General features: G+C 40.6%; 1 protein-coding gene, 1 non-coding gene and 1 pseudogene across 7 annotated transcripts in view; 2 read left to right on the top strand and 1 right to left on the bottom strand.

Moving 5' to 3' along the window:
* Window positions 1-20,046, bottom strand: part of KMT2A (lysine methyltransferase 2A) — a 78,509-nt gene that overhangs the window by 26,436 nt on the left and 32,027 nt on the right. For 2 of the 6 annotated variants that reach the window (XM_055423117.2, XM_055423121.2), the window contains 17 exons: window positions 18,789-18,966; window positions 17,691-17,925; window positions 16,116-16,180; window positions 15,102-15,479; window positions 14,699-14,772; window positions 13,596-13,727; window positions 12,381-12,494; window positions 8,473-8,619; window positions 7,995-8,090; window positions 7,671-7,791; window positions 6,014-6,136; window positions 5,412-5,596; window positions 2,873-3,046; window positions 2,069-2,179; window positions 1,696-1,769; window positions 904-1,097; window positions 486-592 (listed from right to left, as the gene is read on the bottom strand). In XM_055423117.2, the coding sequence (XP_055279092.2) occupies window positions 486-592; window positions 904-1,097; window positions 1,696-1,769; window positions 2,069-2,179; window positions 2,873-3,046; window positions 5,412-5,596; window positions 6,014-6,136; window positions 7,671-7,791; window positions 7,995-8,090; window positions 8,473-8,619; window positions 12,381-12,494; window positions 13,596-13,727; window positions 14,699-14,772; window positions 15,102-15,479; window positions 16,116-16,180; window positions 17,691-17,925; window positions 18,789-18,966 (2,508 nt within the window). The remainder of the gene's footprint in view (window positions 1-485; window positions 593-903; window positions 1,098-1,695; window positions 1,770-2,068; window positions 2,180-2,872; window positions 3,047-5,411; window positions 5,597-6,013; window positions 6,137-7,670; window positions 7,792-7,994; window positions 8,091-8,472; window positions 8,620-12,380; window positions 12,495-13,595; window positions 13,728-14,698; window positions 14,773-15,101; window positions 15,480-16,115; window positions 16,181-17,690; window positions 17,926-18,788; window positions 18,967-20,046) is intronic. The other 4 variants (XM_055423120.2, XM_055423122.2, XM_055423119.2 and 1 more) reach the window with 3 other exon arrangements.
* LOC129554974 (small nucleolar RNA SNORA70) lies at window positions 6,862-6,995 on the top strand. Its single transcript, XR_008685692.1, has one exon. It is a non-coding gene; the product is annotated as a small nucleolar RNA SNORA70 (small nucleolar RNA).
* On the top strand, window positions 11,540-12,013 carry LOC129554390 (large ribosomal subunit protein uL24 pseudogene; annotated as a pseudogene).

The raw sequence follows: 20,046 nt of genomic DNA, 5'->3' as shown, positions 1-20,046 counted from the left end.
AGGCCCTACAAAAGGCTTTACATATATTATTTCCTTTAATCCTCATAACCATTCTGAGGTAAGAATTATTATCCTTATTTAAAAACTGAAACTGAGGGTCAGAGGTTAAGGTCCTTGCCAAGGTCAACAAGTAGGCGGCCAAGCACAGAAGTGAATCCAGGCAGTCTGTCAGAACTAGGAATCTTAACCACACTGCTAACTACATTAGACACAGCTATTTAATGTGCAACTTCTATTTTATTGACTCTCATAAAAGTCTTTTTTGAGACGTTTATGAGAAATCAGCATATTAATTAATATTAGGTAAGTCATCTTTTAAATCAACTAAATCAGTTATAGGAAAAAATCCCAAGTACCACAGACTAAGTGACAAATATTCATTTTATTCATTAAATAAAAAGTCTAAACTGGTCGCCAAGTTTAGACACAAATAGTTCATCGTGGGTTAGTTTATTAAGCACAACTCAGTGCACCAAGGTACTTACATTAGCACTGTCGTCACCATATGTCAAACACAATGCACACTGTCTATTATCTTCTATGCCTGGGGGTGGGTTCAGTTCCGGACTATCTTCTCGACTCCTATCAGTACCTTGGAACCCAAAAGACATCCAGTTAAAACTGTTAACACCATGTCTGATTACCAGTAAAAAAGAAAACAATATAGCTTAAATAGTCTATAGCCTATGAAACACTTTCAAAGTAATGCTATCTTACTATCTGCTTTCTGTTACATTACTTGTATCAATTCTTTGGTAACATTCCAAGTGAAACAAAAATGATTTTATTACATTTAAGGATCACCTGAAAGTTTTCCAGTATGGAATTACATTAAATTTAGGTTCACAAAGTCAATCATTTGCACTTTAGAAATGGATAACAAGTCTTCATTTGGTGTCTTACTCAAAATTGGTGGTGTGGGAGGATGCAGAGGAGTTGGTGAGTCTGGTTCTCCAGGCCCTTTAGGTTTGGGAGCTGGAATGATTTTCTTCATTAAAGGAGGCTGCTCAGTGTGGCTGTTTTCCTCTCGCTCCTGCCACTGAGCATAATTATGGTCAAGTGAAGGTGGAAGCACTGCGTTTGGTAACATCCCACTGCTGGAAACAATTGATTCAACAAGTATTTATTGAACTCCTACAAGATACCCAAAACTGAACAAAACAGTCAAATTCTTGATATCATCAGGTCTTGAGCCTGTGCAGTATATAAAAACAAATCACAGAATTTGAAAACTGCCTATACAGGACTTTATTATTTTTAAAAATAAAACCCTGATATATTGTGAATCTTAGTTTAACTTCTAGAAACAAATGTAACCCTGAAAATCAAAAGGATTTACTGGAATAAATAAAAGTTTAAGGTTAAATATGGAGAATCAGAAACTGTTGATAGCATCATTTGAAGTAAATAAAACAGAACGTAGTCATAATTAGCCCAATTACTAGGATATATATATATATAGTACATGTACTGTACACATGCCACAAGTTCCCGAAAACATAACAAATACATAAAGAATAAAAGGGCAACAGATTACAATAAACAGTAAATGTTGTCTCTAAACCAGCAATAAAAAGGCATTCAACTGATTAATCTTCAATAATAAAACCGAGTCTAAAATAAAACCTCAAACTAAAAATTTAAGAAAACTCGGATTTCTGATGAGAAAAAAAAGCAGTAACTGAATTTACTCACTTGCTTGACACTTTATTTGGCTCCCAAAACCTGGACTTTTTGACACTAAACCATGGAAAAACACGTTCCATTTGCTAACAGAGAAATAAACAAAATGTAAGCATGTGACCATTCATTTGGAAAGCACATAAAAACTAACAACTTCACACCAGCTTCTTTGTCAATATAAGGATGATTTCAGGCCACACCAAGACAAGGTCCATCCTCTCTGGGACCTCACCAATCTCCTCCCAAAAAATCAGAGAAACTAATTAAACCAAAATAATTTTTACACATGGCAAAGCAAAACACAGACAAGAACAAGTCTGTTCTGTTCCTGGGGTAATAACTCACAGATTAAGTATCAAAGGCATGAACTATTAATATCATTCACCCGAATAAAGAAGGACTTGACCATGCTGTTGGCTTTTTTAATCTCTGGCTGCCCTCCATCTGAATTAATCGCTGCTTGAATGATCTTCACGATATCGTCGCTAAACTCCAACTGTATACAAAAACAAAGTATTAATTATTCAAAGAATAGTGTGCTCTCAAAATCATTTCCTTTTCCCTCCTAACTCATCCAGCAAAGAGATCCAACAGAAAACGGACACCCTAATTTAATATGGGGTCATTTCTCTTTAGTGGAGGCCTCTGTGATTTAGTTCACAGTTAACTTGCAGCAATCAGGAGATGCCAAACTAATAAGGCAAGAATGCAAATAAGTTAGCTGTATAATGGTAAGTTATCCACACGGGGCCATGATTTTTCACTTAGACTGAAATGAATAAACAAACGAACAGTGGATGTGAGACAACAGATGATCATTTCCTACACATTCTTCAAACCATAAAATTAAAAGACTTCTATCTTCAAATAAACATCCAATGTAAAAAGACACATTATTCAGGTGTATCTCACAAGAGGCAAACCTGTTAACTTCACATTAGCATTTCTGCATAAACAGTTTTAATATAAAAATAACTTTAAAAGAACTCAGATGAAAGTCAAATAAAAAGACAACACCCTCTCTATCATAACCCCTCTTCCAAAACACAGAACTAAAACAACACACGTACTTTTATTTTTTAATGCTAATAAATCGTCTTCTAGTACGAACATCCAGCTGCACCCCTAGCAAGACTCAAGGAAGCTCAAGTGGCACTGGAAATTTGGGTAGTTTGCTGTACAGACGTACCACAGACGTGTAGTTCCCCTGGTCCATTTTCCTCTTGACTCCTTCCAGATCTAAAGGCTGTTGATCTTCCTGTTTGCTGACCTCAGTGAGCACTGGAGGATCAGGTCCTTCTGGGGAGCTGCGGGAAGGTATACTCTCCTCTGTCTCAGGATTTAAGTCCGGAGGTTTGGCAGCCTGTTGTCAGGAAATATGTTTATTTTATCTAACACTGAAAATGAGGTATACCTATGGAAATTCTATTTTAAAATATTTAAGAACAGAGACTGGAAAAGCAAAGACATCACTTTGCTGACAAAGGTCCGTATAGTCAAAGCTATGGCTTTTCCAGTATTCACGTACGGATCTGAGAGGTGAACCATAAAGAAGGCTGAGCACTGAAGAACTGATGCTTTCAACTTGTGGTGCTGGGTAAGACTCTTGAGAGTCCCTTGGACAGCAAGGAGATCAAACCAGTCAATCCTAAAGGAATCAATCCTGAATATTCAGTGGAAGGACTGATGCTGAAGCTCGAATACTTTGGCCACCTGATGTGAAGAGTTGACTCATCGGAAAAGACCCTGACGCTGGGAAAGATTGAAGGCCAAAGGAGAAGGAGGTGGCAGAGGGCAAGATGGTCAGATAGCATCCACGGACTCAATGGACATGAATTTGAGCAAATTCCAGGAGATAGTGAAGGACAGAGAAGCCTGGCATGCTGCAATCCATGGGGTGGCAAAGAGTTGGACATGATCTAGCAGTTAAACACCAACTGGATGATGCATATTATAAAAACCCAAAGAACTTGAAAATAATCAGAGATTTCTCAAACAATAGAAAAGGAAAGTTAAAATGAGCCAGCCATCTAATAGCTTGGCTAGGCTAACTTAGGAGCTTTGCTTCGTAATTCCCAACCTAGTATGAAGAAACAGAAACTGTCTAATTCCTTTTGAGTAAGACAGCAGCTAATTTCCTATTTTAAAAATAGACTTTATTAAAAGATAAAGCAGGATTTCCCTGGTGGCTTTTTGGTGAAGAATCCACCTGCCAATGCAGAAGACACAGGTTCAATCCATGGACTGGGAAGATCCTATATGCCATGGAGCAACTAAGCCTATGCACAACTATTGAGTCTGTGCTCTAGAACGGAGAGCCATAACTTGTGCTCTAGAACGGACAGCCATAACTACTGAGCCCACATGCTGCAGCTACTGAAACCTCCATGTCTTCTAGAGCCTGTGCTCCACCACAAGAGAAGCCACTTCAATGAGAGGCCTGTGCATCACAACTAGAGAGCAGCCCCTGTTTGCTACAATCACAGAAAAGCCCATGAAGCAGTAAAGACCCAGCAGAGCCAACAATAAATAAGTACATAAAATTATTTTTAAAAAAGAGCAGCGGTAGTTAGCTATGTGGTTCTTCCAACATTATACCTGTGTTCTCAATGACGAATGTATATATAGTTCATGACTTGAATGGGGACAAAATGTACTGATTTTCAAATTGTGTCCTGAGGAGACCTGGAACTGTCCTGGAGCTGAAGGGCCTCTGGCCCCACTACCACCCTCGTAGATCACCCTGCTCCCTCTTACCTAAAGCACTACACCTGACTCCCAACCATGGCTCCGACCTCTAGGCTCAGTCCTTGCCAATCTTCTGTCTCACTCAAGTCATTGTTACAGGTTTTTTTTTCCTCCCCTAAAAAGCAACCTAGACAGCATATTAAAAAGCAGAGACATTACTTTGCAACGAAGGTCCGTCTAGTCAAAACTATGGTTTTTCCAGTAGTCATGTATGGATGTGAGAGTTGGACTATAAAGACTTTAAAGCTGAGCACCGAAGAAATGATGCTTTTGAACTATGGTGTTGGAGAAGACTCTTGAGAATCCCTTGGACTGCAAGGAGATCCAACCAGTCCATCCCAAAGGAAATCAGTCCTGAATATTCATTGGAAGGACTGAAGCTGAAACTCCAATACTTTGGACACCTGATGCAAAGAACTGACTCATCTGAAAAGACCCTGATGCTGGGCAAGATTGAAGGCAGGAGGAGAAGGGAACGACAGAGGATGAGATGGTTGGATGGCATCACAGACTCAATGGACATGAGTTTGAGTAAACTCCAGGAGTTGGTGATGGACAGGGAGGCCTGGTGTGCTGCAGTCTATGGTGTCACAAAGAGTCAGTCACGACTGAGCAACTTAATTGAACTGAACTGAACTGAAAAAGTAACTCTCATCAGGTTACTCTTGTGAGTGAAGTCCTTCATTGACTCCCCATAGCCTTCAGAATACAAAGTTCAAATTTTGTATTACAACAGCAAGACTTCTGAAAGAGACATGGCCCCTTCCTTCTTTTTACCCCAGAGAAGCATTTCACTCTTGGTGCTCAAGTTTTTCTTACTGGCCTAAGGCCAAAACAAGGAACTCTACAAATCTAAATGAAGAAAGAAGCAAAAGAAAACAAACTGAGAAGCATAGAGACACAAATACCAACACATTCCATGACTAGGTAAAAACGACCAAGAACAAGTTCTCAGGATACAGAACGACACCTGGGCCTACCTGTCGGTAGCGCAGCAGGTGGCTGGTGGTCCGAGAGTTCAACAAGGCTGTCAGTACTTGCTTCAGCGAGATCTGGAGCTCTTTCTCAAGGGCCAGTCGCCACTCTGCAGGGTGCCGCTCTGTGCAGTTCACACACGTGTAGGCCACACTCTCTGGCAGATTAGACAGAATCTCATACATCTCATCTGGGGAGACAAAAACCCACAGTGACAAGGTGCTCCCAGAGTGGAAGAGGGGAAAAAGAGGAAGTTATTCCACTGAACTTAACATGTTAGAAACGTTATTAAGTCTCTTACACCCCCTAAGAACTTATACGTACTGATCTCCAAAGGGACAGTACTACCTAACTCAGGATTCAGCTATTGGAGAGGCAACAGGTTATGGTATCCACAAAGGACAACATTTAAGTATTTTAAAGAATGTGTTCAAGAATGTGCACACTGTGAGCACAATGAAATACAATGATCTTATTTTAGAGACCAAAAAAATAAACTTAAAAAGACTTCAAGAACAGCACTATTGTAATGTTACATTTATAGTACTTTGGGGCTATTAGTGCAGTGTACCAAGAAAGAAGGAAATTGTAATAAAAAGACTCCAACCTTCTGTACCTGAAAGATTCTCACATTTGGAATGGACCCATCGATCACATTTCCCACACTGCATCATCTTACTCTCATAGTCATCATCATCATAACACTTATCACAGAGAGGGCAGAAGTTTCCTGAAAGCAAAGCAAAGTTTTCAGCAGCGCTTTGGTTCACACACCAATGCCTCTAACGCCCTTGACTCATATATGGCCAATCTGATGTAAAATGTTAAGCCACCACAGTCTGCTTCTGAAACTACTTACAGATGCCAGCCTGTATCTACCATGAAATGTTCACACATCTGTAAAGTGTCAAGATTATTCTGAGCTCACAGAATATTCCACTAGTTCTCTTCTTTAGACCCATTTTTAAAGGTCACAAGGTAGCTTTTATAGATAACATAATAGAAAAAGAATGGAAGACAGAACTTTCTCTCTTAAACATTCCAAAGAAATGTTTAAATTTTTTAAAAAAGAGAAGGTAATGGGAGTAAAAACACACTTAATTTACACTTCTCCCTTATTCCTAGTTCTTTTACATTAGAGTTTAGAGCAGTGCTTCCTAAAATTCAGAAAAGTATACATATTCATCAGTTGGTTTTATCTGTGTATCACCTATTTTTTACTTAATATACAATGTTGATTTGCTTAATTTAAGTAATTTCAACAGTGAAATTTATATCATTATTATCCTAAATCATTTTAATGATTTAGGATATAATCTTTTCCTAACACAACTGCTAAAATCCTGGACTCAGTACAACCTAAAATCATTTCTGAAACAATCAAATGTATTCCTCACTTTGGGAAGTAATGCTTTAGAGCATTTCTTTGTGGTGAGTTACTGTAAACAGTCCCCTTTGCAGCCAATTAAGCAGATTGTGCTCTTCTCCCCATGGGGCCCAGTGTGCAATGGCTGCACATAGCAGCCTCCTTGGCAGTGTAGGCAGTCTGTTACCTGTACAGGTTGCCCTAAAGGATCTTAGAGACAGCCCTTTCCAGTGGACATTCATGACTGGCATGTTGTCCCCAATCCATGCTCCAGACAATAGTATCAGGAGCCTCTGGAGAGCCCCAAGGCACAGTGCCCAGGCTCCACATTGGCCAATTATAATGTCCATCTGCACCAAGCTGCAGAACAAGAAGCCTGTGATTGAGGCGCTCCGCAGGGTCAAGTTCAAGTTCCCTGGCTGCCAGAAGAGCCGCATCTCTAAGAAGCAGGGATTTATTAAGTATAACAGGGATGAATTTGAAAGCATGGTTTCAAATGTTTTTCTGTTTCTCGACTGAACAGCTCTCCTTCCTCAAAAGCAGCTTATCCCAGATGACTGTGGGGGGGTCAAAAACATCCCTAATTATGGCCCCTTGGATAAATGGCGGGTCTTGCATGCATGACAGCCTTGGTGTGGTGTCCCATCCTTACTCATGCCCACCAATAAATCCAACTTTCCTTTCAAAAAAAATGTCTCCTTAATTCACGCCCCGAAAGATAAGAAAACCTTTCTAGTTGCTACAATTCCGTGTATAAAGAAAAGAGCAAGACCAGGAACTCAGGAAATGTGTCTAAATGACATCCTTGACAATGGTCCTTCCACTGCAGTGTTCACTTCACCGCCCAAACACTAAGAACAACCTCTAAAAGTTGACAAAGCTAGCTTTTCTGAGTTACCTTTAGCAAAGAGTTTGGCACAATCATGACACAGTGAGAAATCGTGAGACCACTGTGCATCCCACCCTTTGCCAGGAGTCGTGGATCCACAGCTCTTGCAGCGAACACACTTGGTACAGATCTGGAAAAGATGGAAAGTCAATTGGAACTTATTTTAATATCTCTTATTATTTAAGAAGATCTTAAAGAAATCCATTTCCAGAGTTGACTTCTCGACTGGAACAGCTCTTCTTCCCTCAAGCAGGATATTCCTCTTACAACTTGTGCAAGTCCAACAGCCCAGCCCCAAGACAATTCTTAAAAGTTCATATTTTGTGTACTCACCCAAACCTTCTTTTTCTTTGTGGGTTTGGTGGGGTAATTTGGTCCCAGGCACTCAGGGTGATAGCTGTTTCGGCACTTGTTACACTCCAGCAGCTGCTGTAGGAAGATAAGAGAGCAAAACAGTGGGTGTCCTCTCACCTCCAGTGAACACCTGCCACTCAGTACTCCACTTCATACTCCTCAGGTAAATCTAGCACATCACTGAAACAGTTTAAATTTCCTCATAGATTACTCTCAAGGCATAGGGATTTATTTCCTGCCAAAGGTACTCATTGATAAACATTTTGATGAAGCAGGTTTGAGGATTTTATCAAATACCACATTTTCTGCTATATTGATGGCAACTGATTACACTGGGTTAAATAGTCAAACCAGACTAAGCCAACAGAGAAAAAATACAGATACAAATTCTAAATTAAAAGGCAGAAATGGAGACAGAGAGTAATACGCTAAGTGATTCCATCACCGAGTTTTGTACCTTTGTAGCCTGATGCTGCCTCCCACAAACATGACAGAACTTGCAGCGGCGACAACACCAGTTTTCCAGCTGGTCCTCCAGAGGGCGCTCGTTCTCCTCCAAACAAAACTTGTGGAAGGGCTCACAACAGACTTGGCAATACACAAACTAGGGTAAGATAGGAGCAGAGAGGTTATCAAATACCATGCAGAAATATCAACCAAATCCTACCTGCTTATTTTGACCTTTAGAAGTCCAGTAGTATATGCTTTTTATTCTATATGTTCACTAAGCAATGACTGTTAACAAAAAAAAAAAAGCAGAATACTGGGAACTGCAGGAGCTTCAGAGGACTAACGTAGTTAATAATAAAATCATAAACTAAGCAGGGACTTCCCCGGCGGTTCAGTGGCTAAGACTCCCCTCTTGCAAGGCAGGGGGCCCAGGTTCCATCCTTGGTGAGGGAACTAGATCCCACATGCCACAACTAAGAGTTCACGTGCCACAACTAAAAAATCCTGCATGCTGTAACTAAGACCTGGTGCAGCTAAATAAATATTTTTTAATAAAATAATTAAATAGATATATAATCTAAAGATTTAATAGAATTTCTAAGTGCCATAAAAGAAGTTATCAATAAAGGACTAAGGCAATGTAAAAGAGTGTGGTTAGGGAAGTAGGGAGGGTTTTAAAAGTTTTCTACAATCTACTAAACAACTGTAAGTTCTGGTTTGTCCTTCCCATCTCTTATTTTAGAAACATGTTATTCTCATTCTGAAACAGGGATTTTCAAAAATTCAAATGAGGGTGACTCACAATTTTCTTTTGTCATAAAAGAATCAGTGGGTCAAAACTATAAAGTCTACTTAGATAACTGTAATATACCAATGTTAATTTCCTGATTTTGATAATTATACTGTGATTATATAAGAGTGTGTCCTTGGAAATACACCATATAATATTTAGAGGTTTTTAAAAGGCCGTATGTCTGCAACTTGCTCTCAAATTCAAGAAAAAATGTCTACATGTAAAACATATATATTTTATTTCTTATTCTGTAAAATACATACATAAAGAGAAAAGGATAATGTAAATTAAAAATATTAATGTTTGGAGAATCCAGGTAGAGGGTATATGGAAATTCTTTGTACCACTCTTGCAGCTTTTCTGTAAATCCAAAATCATGTCAATAGAAAAGATTTCAATGGTGGGAGAGTTCACCAATCACTGGTTGTGCTTTAGGAGTGCAGTGCGGGCAGTGGGCTGTTCATTTGCTAATTCAGTTTTTAGGAATCCGGTGGGACTGCTATGCACAGCTACACAATTTAAACTTGAGCAATTATACTCTGGGGAAAAAAAGCAACCTGTTTTAACACAAGCTGAAGTACTGGTGTTACGAAAAGTAAGTTATTCCTGTAGGGAGCATGGGTGTACATGTAAAGCGTTAGATTAAGTAGGAAAAGAGATACAGAAGATGCCTGGCACTTACAGACTGAACAGTCTTAGTTTCAATGCTTTCTAAAGCAACCTCAGCACTTAGAACAATATGTTGTTTGTAACAGGCACTAAGAAAATATTTCCTTAAAGAATGAATTGTTGTTATTCAGTCGCTAAGTTGTGTCTGACTCTTTTGTGACCCCATGTACTGTAGACTGCCAGGATCCTCTGTCCATAGGGTTTTCCAAATAATAATACCGGAGGCAGGTTGCCACTTCCTTCTCCAGGGGATCTTCCCGGACCAGGGATTAAACCTGCATCTCTTGCATTGGCAGGCAGATTCTTTACCACTGAGCCACCAGGGAAGCAAAGAATGAATGTGCTTTGCTGTGCTGTGCTAAGTCACTCAGTCATGTCTGACTCTTGGCAGTCCCATGGACTAGATAGAGCCTGCCAGGCTCCTCTGTCCATACAGATTCTCCAGGCAAGAATACTACAGTGAGTTGCCATGCCCTTCTCCAGGAGATATTCCCAACCCAGGGATCAAACCCAGGTGTCCTGTATTGCAAGCAGATTCCTTAGCATCTGAGCCACCAGGGAAGCCCAAAGAATGAATACCAAGCAACAGTTTGTAATTTTGCTAATGCATAATTTAAAATAGCAAGTGGACAGGACTGAATCTCTTAGTCAGTGACTGTTCAACATCTAGATTACAAATTGACTTTGGGTTTTATGACCTCAGAATACATATGAGATAATAAGCTAAGGAGGTATTCAGGAATTGAGAATTACATGAATGAAAATATTACTTTTTCCTATTTAGAACTGTGCTTTTTCTCCTTTATTGTACAGGTGGCAAATACTCACTGCAAAAACACTCAAAAAAATAAAGAAAATAACAAGTCACCAATAATCTGACTACATGCTTAAGATTTTGGTTTAAATTGTTCAGAATTCTTCCTATGTATATATTTCAAAAACATTTTTCCAAACCAAAACGGGATTGTTTTTACATACTATTTTGTGACCTGCTCTTTTAACTCAGTGATGTGTCATGAACATCTTTCCATGTCAATATGAACCTATATTATCTTAAGGACTTCATATTTGCATTATATGTACGTCTTATAATTATTTTAACCATGGTAGCAGACCCTGATTGATAACTTCTGGAGTTGTCTCCAGTTTTTCATTATCATAAATACTGAAATAAGCCCTTCTGTTTATCATATGTACATACAAATATGTATACACATAGAAACACATATATACACACATATACATATTTGCTGGGTTACCTAATTATATCCTCAAGATAAAGGCCTGGAGTGCAAGTGCTAGGTTAAAGGGTATACCCATTTTAAAGATAAATACATATTTCCAAACAATCTTCTCAGAAAGATTCTAACTAGATTTTCAGAAACAGGAAGTCTCCATTTACTCTTGATCCTTTCTATCATGTTTTAATTTACAGTGTATGTAATAGGAAAGTTTTACATTCCCCACACACATTTTTACTTCTCATTTTGTGAATTATATATTCCTGTCCTTAGACTATTTTTTTTAACTGGGTGTTATTCTTTTTTCTTATTGATTGCTGAGAGCTCTTTACAGACAAGGTAGTTTTGCTATTAAAAAACTATAGCTCTTCCCTTCTGTGGCCATCGCTGAAGCGCCAGCGGCCAAAATGAAGTTCAATCCCTTTGTGACTTCTGACCGAAGCAAGAATCGAAAAAGGCATTTCAATGCGCCTTCCCACATTCGCAGGAAAATTATGTCTTCTCCTCTTTCTAAAGAGCTAAGACAGAAGTACAACGTTCGATCCATGCCCATCCGAAAGGATGATGAAGTTCAGGTTGTACGAGGGGACTACAAAGGGCAGCAAATTGGCAAAGTAGTCCAGGTTTACAGGAAGAAATACGTCATCTACATTGAACAAGTGCAGCGGGAGAAGGCTAATGGTACAACTGTCCATGTGGGCATTCACCCCAGCAAGGTGGTTATCACCAGACTAAACCTGGACAAAGACCGCAAAAAGATCCTCGAACGTAAAGCCAAATCTTGCCAAGTAGGAAAGGAAAAGGGCAAATATAAGGAAGAAACAATTGAGAAGATGCAAGAATAAAGTCATCTTGTCTACAGCTTTCATTAAAAACTGTTAAAATGAAAAAAAAACAAACTATAAAACGACTATCAACAGCAACTCTTTTTCTAGAAAAGCATTTATCATTTGTTTGGATACCTAGAGGAAAAATTAGAACTCTATTATAAGAGATGAAACTGTTAAAACTTTTCACACTCAATAACTGCTACTGTAATAAAAAGCAGACTCCTTCCTGAAACTTCTAAAAAACAAAAACATTTAAATTGTTGGTTTAAACAGGTATTTCAATTGCTGCTATAAACCAACAAAATGGAATATAATGATTTCTTCCATCACAGCAAAATAATCTCTCATACTGTCTGGGGCACCAAGAAGCGGCAGGTCTTACCTCTACATGCCCACTACTGGCACAGAGAAAGCAAACCACCCTGGGCGTTATCGGGGCAGACGTCAAGATCCCTAAGCCTCCCATCTCCCACACATTTTCTGCTTCACAGTCCTCCTGTGGAGAGAAAGAAAGATCATTTACAAGAACCACATGACACACACTGCACTGAAAATAAGGACGAAAAGCACGAAAACCGAGTGACACCAGAATGTCAAGAATATTTCAATGAGTTCAAAACTGCTGCTTTGAAAACTCTAAATCTCAAACACAATCTCTTAAAAGGCTCACCTGTTAACCACAATGCAAAAATTTACTGGGACTGCATTTCCCTTAGAGTTTGGCTGATTCAAGTGATCATCATGGTTTGATAATTTCTATGTGAAACAATCACTTCCTTGGACACAGTTCTCATCGAAATGCACCTTAGAGCTCAGGATGGGCAGGGCTGTCTCCGTGCCTCTGTACTCTAGTCAGTTCACAGACTGACCTGGTAACAAGTGACCAGAGCTCTTGCACACTTGAACCCATCTTCTAATGGCAGCTCTTCACCCACCCTCACCGCCCCCGGCAAGGAATTCTTCTTTTTCAATGCCTTTGGTAACATCATTTTCTTTTTTTTACTTGTTTGTTTAACACTACACTCCCATTTCCTAAACTGTTCTGTTGTTGTCTGGTCCCTGAGTCGTGTCTGACTCTGTGACCCCATATACTGTAGACCACCAGGCTCCTCTGTCCATGGGATCTCCCCGGCAAGAATACTGGAATGGGTTGCCATTTCCTTCTCCAGGTAGCATCATTTTCTTGATTTAAAGTCCACAACACTTGGACTTCCCCTGGTGGCAGGGTAGTTAAGCATGTGTCTGCCAATGAACGGGACATGGGTTTGATCCTTGGTCCAGGAAAATTCCACGTGCCACACAGCAATGAAGCCCATGCCACACAGATACTGAAGCCTAGATGCTCTAGGGCCCATGAGTCCCAACTAATGAGCCCCTGTGTCACAACCACTGAAGTCTGTGCGCCTAGAGCCTGTGCTCCACAAGAGAAGCCACCACAGTGAGAGGCCTGTGTACCACAATGAGAGTAGCCCCGCTCTCCGCCAACTAGAGAAAGCCTGCGTGCAGCAATAAAGACAGCCAAAAGTAAAAAAAAATTAAAATAAATGCATAAAGTCCATAATACTCAATACACTCTGTGGTCACTGAACACTTTTACCTTAAAGTCCACTCTGATCCTGTGGACGCCATCTGCTGGAACTTTCTGCTTGGAGCTATTGCCATTGGAGAGAGTGCTGAGGATGTTCAAAGTGCCTGCATTTTCCTGCTTATTGACTGGAGGTGGTTTCTCCTGCGGGGACAGAAGATGGATAAAGAACAAATCCACATCCAGCTTGCCTTCACTCTCTCAACAGATAAGAACGCAAACAACAAACCATACTACTAGTTCTGGAAAACATGCTTCCCATTTAAGTATCCTATAGAGACAGAGAAGCAATCTTCAGTTCCCACCCACTCCCCACTGAGGCATTTTATTGTCACCTATGTATTACATCCCTGGAAAAAACATGCCAGGATTTTCGCTCTCATGCATCTTCGTCTTGCTTCCTTGTGGTCCATGACGCCTGCTGAGGCTGTCAGTACAATGAAGCCACGCTGATGAGACAGGAGCAGGTTATTCTGCCACTGTTCTAGATCTTGGGAGTTGCATACATCAAATCTGGAGCTTATCGCTCCACATCTGTGTAACCTGCCTATGAGATTCAAGACAATTTTCCCAGCTCTGTGATCATCAGTGACTTCAAATTTGCAGCAGGACCACGCTTCATCATCACAGTTAGAAACAGACAATGAGTCTGGAGCACAACTTAATAAGAACTTGGCATTTGCCTCTTTTCAGCACTGGTGATGTGCTCCAAAGCACTGGCCTAGACACGCATGCATACCATTATGGGGGCACAGAAAGATCCAAAAGATTCTTAAAGACCTGTCTCCACATAATAAAAACTAGTGGACACAGAGAACAGTGATTGTTATAGACAAATACTGCTAAAGGATGTTGAGGGGGGAAAAATTATACTAAGCAGCCTGTAATGTACACATAAGCATGTGGGGTTATGAAGAAGGGGAAAACAACCAGGGGGAAAAAAGGGAGCTAAAGCTTAAACCTGAAGTTTGCTAATTTTAAGAAACTCCATTGCCATCTACATAGAAGCAAAAATGCAGTATCACTCAATCCTGTAATTGTTCAGGACTGGGCCACCTTCCTACAGAACAGAACCCATGCTTGAGAAATAGCAGAGAAAACAAATCTCTCCTCACCTTTTCTTTTGGCTTTTGTTTTACAGGAATACTTGGGCGAGGAGCCACTTTTTTCTGCTTGCTTTGCTCTGGACCTAAAGGATTCAAAATAAATTGCAGTCATACGCCACTCAACATTCAGTTAATGCTAAATAGCAATGATGACTCTAGAACTGATGACCCTGTGAGGAACGGGGCATTAGAAAAAACAAAAAACTACTTAAACTCTAGGCTTTAAATAGGAAATTAACACAGTATCTCCAACTTAACTGTTTTTCGCTTCTATTTTTTATTATTATTTAACAGTTAGAACAGAGCTAATTTTCCTGTACCAAAGACTTAAAAACAGACATTTCAGGTTTCCAGATGCTATTTAAGACTCCAGTGTCCTGTGCTGGTTGTTACATCTGCCATCCTCACTCACCTGACTCTGGAGGTGGAGGTGGCTTTTTCTTGGGCTCACTGGGAGTGGTCTTGGGAACTTCTTTTCTCGGTGGTGCTGCGCTGGGGGGTTGTGGGGGGATGGCTGGTGGTGGCTGGGAGACCTGCTTGCTGGACTTCCTGGAAGTGGGCGTGGCCACGTGCTTGGCCTCAGGTCCTGCGGTGGCGGTGTTCCCTTCCTCACTCTTGTCCTCCACAGGTTTGCGGGGAGGAGGGTCACTGTTGCTTTTCTTAGGGGCAGGATCCTCTCTTGCCGATGGGGTAGATTTCTGACTGGAGTCCACCGAGTTCTTCACAACGCTGCTCTCTTTGCTCTCCTTCTTTTCACTGGTCTTAGATTTCTTCTCTTTCTTTTTCACAGCTGAACGGGGGTACAGAAAGCAAGATTTTTTTATGCAAGAAAATTCTATTGAAAATATAAGTAAAAGGACTTCCCTGGCAGTCCAGTGGATAAGACTGCACTACCAATGCAGGGTGCTTGGGTTTGATCCCTAAGATTCCACATGCCACAACTAACCCCACACGCTGCAACTAGAGAAGTCCTCATGATACGGGCTCTAGAATTCCCTAGTTCAAGTGCCACAATGAAGGCCCAGCATTATTTAAATAAATAATGAAGAAAAATAAATAAATAAAATATAAGTATAGGAATGTAACAATCTTAGTCTGAGTTTGCTACAGCTAACATTGACCCTGAAAGGCTCAAGAAAGTTAATTCCAAGTTGGCAAGTCAAATCGGTATACTTTTATTATTTTAAGGAAATGAAACATAATGTAATTTTATATGATTTTTTAAAGTATTTTCATTATGGAAATTTTCAAGCGTATTCCAAGGAATAGTAAAATGAACATTCATGTACCTATCACCCGGCTTCAATAAGCATCCTGGAAAGAGCAGCTCCTGAAAAGCATCTCGTGTTCTCTTTACACTAGGTGTGCACAACTACACGACATTAAGGCAGGAAGCATTTTGGAAAAGATCTTTTTATAACACTACCTTTTGCTTGCTTCTGAAGGTAGGCTTTGGAAGGCATCCATTGTAGATTCTGACATTTTCGCATCCTAGAATAACAAGGAATACCGTAAGCAAACTTCATTTAGGAGAAGCAACTGAAACAAGTGTTAATTTGAGGGCAAGAATCAGTTAAACTTTATTCAGGGTCATTTTGGGAGTTGAAAAAAGGACTGCGCATTATTTAGATTAAATCCAAGTCTCTGAATCCTTTGATCAGCAATTTCACCTATCTCGAGGATTTAAAGGAGAAACATCAATTTATTTTTGAAATGTGACTCAAATGTCTTGCTTCCCAGTACTGACTAGCACCACATAAAAAGATCAGTCATTATTTCTTGTAGTCAAATTAGTTCTGCTTTCTTATGAGATTAATATTCATAGTAATCTGAATATAAAATGGACTGAAACTACGCAACAAGTCCTTTGTCTACCACTGTAATGCTACAGGGTCTGTCTTAAGGCTTGGGTATATGTATTTCAGTCCTCAACTTAATGAAACTCAATTTGAAGTCTAAAATGGAACTGAATCCACTGCAACGCCTATTTTAATGCAAGTTTGTCTTGCTGTCATGTACCTTTTTTGTTGACCTGTGATGGTCTCACTTCTTTCCACTACTGGGACCAAGACAAGATTCTTGCTTAGGGCCAGACTAAACCAAAGCCCAGAACTACCTAGTTTGTCCTAGAAACTGTCTCACCTTAAGTAAATAATGCAGCATTTTTCCCAAGTATATTTTATATAAATGATTTATATTATTCATTCATTCAGCAAATATTTATGGATAATATCTATTCCTGGTGCCAGGCACCTGATGAGATATTCAGATACCAAAATTTCTGTTTATGCAGCCCTCTGGATCCATTTTAAACAAATTATCCCAGAGAGTAGAAAGCGCATTTACAAACTGACTAAAAAAAGCAAGGAAAGGTAGAGTAATCAAAACTTCCAGAAAATTCCCTGGCAGTCCAGTGGTTAGGACTTCCACTCTCACTGCCATGGCCTGAGTTCAGTTCCTGGTAAGGGAACTAACATTCTGCAAGTTATGTGCAGGGTGGGAGAGGCTTCCACAGGCATGAAAACATTCTGAGAGTTAGAGAGCAGAGAGACTTATGTCACCAATATTTCCTGAATGCCATAAAGGTAATTTCAGCTGACCTAACAAATACTATGCCTAAATTTGTCAGCATTTAAGTAGTAACCCATCAGAACTGCACGGATAAATGGTAGCTCTAGGTGCATGTGGCTGAGTTTAAAATCAAATGAAAATTTTAAGTGTCGTTCCTCAGTCACACCAAAGACGTTTCAGGTGCTAACCAGCCATGTGGCTAAGGGCTACCTGATTGACCTGAGCAAATATAGAAGGTTCCCAGCACTGTCCCCAAGGTTTTCTTATTTAAGCGCAACCCAAACCTAGCACAGCACAAAGTCCAACTGTGCAACTCATTGTGCAATTCGAAGAGAGTCAGCATAAGCATACTGGGTGCTGGGACACGTTTTCTCTGTGACAGGCCAGGACAGTGGCCAAGGCCAGCCCCCCCGGGGGGACGTGCACTCACTTGCAGCACTGCTTCTTTATGTTGCGGCCACCAAACTTGGGCTTGTCCAAGCAGTTAGTGCAAACACCACAGTCCTCAGGTACCTGGCAGCCGGGACACTGCCCGCACCGCCTGGACCGCCGTCCCTTCTTCACCGGAGGTTCCTGAGGCGCCTTGTTTCTGGTGACAGGCTTAATTGGTTTGATGGGTGGAGCAAGAGGTTCAGCATCTTCTGAGCCAGCGATCGATGACTTGTCTGTTAAAGGAATGCATCATCAGCTCTGAGGGAGTATCTGGTTCCTTCCCGCGAGCAGAGGGGAGATTCTCACAACCTACTGATGTCAGTATACACATTCAAACCTTCTTTTAACTGAACACCAGAAATGAAATTCACTATAATAGTCATATGCAGAACTCAGAGCCTGCTTTAAGTAATTACTTAAAAGTTTCAAAATGCCTACAACTTGCAGCTTGACAACAGCAGAAATCCAAATACTGAAAACAAAATACAGTGTGACCAAAAGTCAAGAATATGAACTGAAGGCTTCTGAAGACTCTAACCTCTGAATTTCATTTCAGCAGTCACCCAGAGTTTAGGTACGATATGGTAACCATGAGAATATGTCTCAGGACCTCCAACCACAGACAGTGTAACTGACCATGGGCCCCAGCTGCGGCACTCTGAAATCCAGGGGTACAGAGGCCACACTCACCACAGGGGCTGCTCTTGGTCTGTGACGAGTATGGCAGTGACACTAAGGTAGGCCCTGCTCCAAGGAGACATGAGACTCCCCGGACAGTCTGTGTTTGCCCAAGGGCTCCCTGACAGCCTTGCCGCGCTGTCTCATACTGCATGGCCTCCAGGAAGATTCTGCCCGGCCTTCCTTCCTGCTCTCCTTTACTAGGGTCAGACCTACAGAGCAGGCTGACAGCTCCCCTAGGCTTTCCTAACTCCCTCCCCATATTTCAGGCATTTCCTCTAATAAGATCTTTACCTGGTCAATCCTCCCACTGACATCTGGTTCCTGGGGGGCCCAGCCTAACATACTATGCTGTGCAGAGCCCAGTGCGTACCCGCAGGATGATCAGCACACAAACCCAAGGTCATCCCCAACCTACCATCATTTCCCATGGAAGACAAAATCTTTTCTCGTTCTTCCCATGGTAAGGCACTCAGGGTGGGCATGTCATCAGGAAACACAGCTCGTTTTCGGCCAAGGGCAACAGCAGCTCTTCTGCAGACATGTTTAATCCGGGGTCCTCGCACAGAGGTCTCCGAGGAGTCACTTTCTTGACCCTGAGTAGGAGGCAAGCCCAGAACAAACAATAACAACCATCTGTGTTGAAAACAAAACTGAATGAGGCCAAGGTATAGTTGATTAACTTATTATAGTCTAGAGTCAACAGATACAACTCTAGTTATCCCCATCTGATATGCCATATCAGTATATAGAAATCATCTACTTCTAAAATTGGCAGAAAAGGATTCTAATTAAAAAACAGAAATCAACTAAGCTTCTATTCCCAATTATACTACTTCTTTAAAATTCCCCTCAAAAAAATTCAAGCTGCCAGTCTGTATTATCAAGGAGTTCAGTCTCGTTTAAATAGGGCTTATCTAACAACAGACTGTTTCTCTGATCTTCAGAGAAGTAGGGGGAAATAACTTACAAATGGAGGCATAAAAGGCCACAGCTCCAAACAGAAATGTCTCACATTTTAGAGAGCTGCAGCTCCTATCACTAGAAGGTTAACCAAAAACATCCAAAATGGTGTCAGAAGTCTCATCATATTCCTGCTAGACCTCCCAAATGGCAGAATTACTAAATGTTAATGTGCTAGTACGCTGAATTACATTAAAGCCTAAGTTTGTGGTCATTTTAACCTTGATATGTCAATATAAACATGCAACTACTACATGACAATTTTAAAAAACAATCTAAAGATTGGCAGGTTTTCTCATAGAAGGCCAGTGTCTAGCTCACTTTGTAAAAAAATAAAAGAGTGCTGCTCTTTACAAAGATCTGTTTGTCATCATCTTAACTAACCGAACTGTACAGCTTTTCTGTACCACAACTTGAGGCTAAGTGCTTCTCATATGAATTCTGCAAACACCTGTTATCTACTGTTCTAGTCACTCACTACTCAGGGGAAAAGATCCCCGCTTCCCTGTTTTCTATAGCAAACAGCAGTAAAACAATTAGACTGCAAAAATGTACCTTCAAAATTAAGTGAGATTCCATCACACCAAACCCATTAAGTACAAACAACTTGGCATTCGATGCAATATGGCCCCACGTGTCTTCAGGTCTTAGTTCATCACTTGCCTTCATGAAGCAGTCCAGCTGTTCCCTGCTCTTCCCGTATATTTTATACT

The sequence above is a fragment of the Moschus berezovskii genome, chromosome 14, assembly GCF_049115385.1.
Source record: "Moschus berezovskii isolate FMDL1 chromosome 14, NW_MosBer_1.0, whole genome shotgun sequence".
In the NCBI taxonomy this organism is placed as follows: Eukaryota; Metazoa; Chordata; class Mammalia; order Artiodactyla; family Moschidae; genus Moschus; species Moschus berezovskii.
This window is presented reverse-complemented; position numbering and strand designations above follow the sequence as displayed.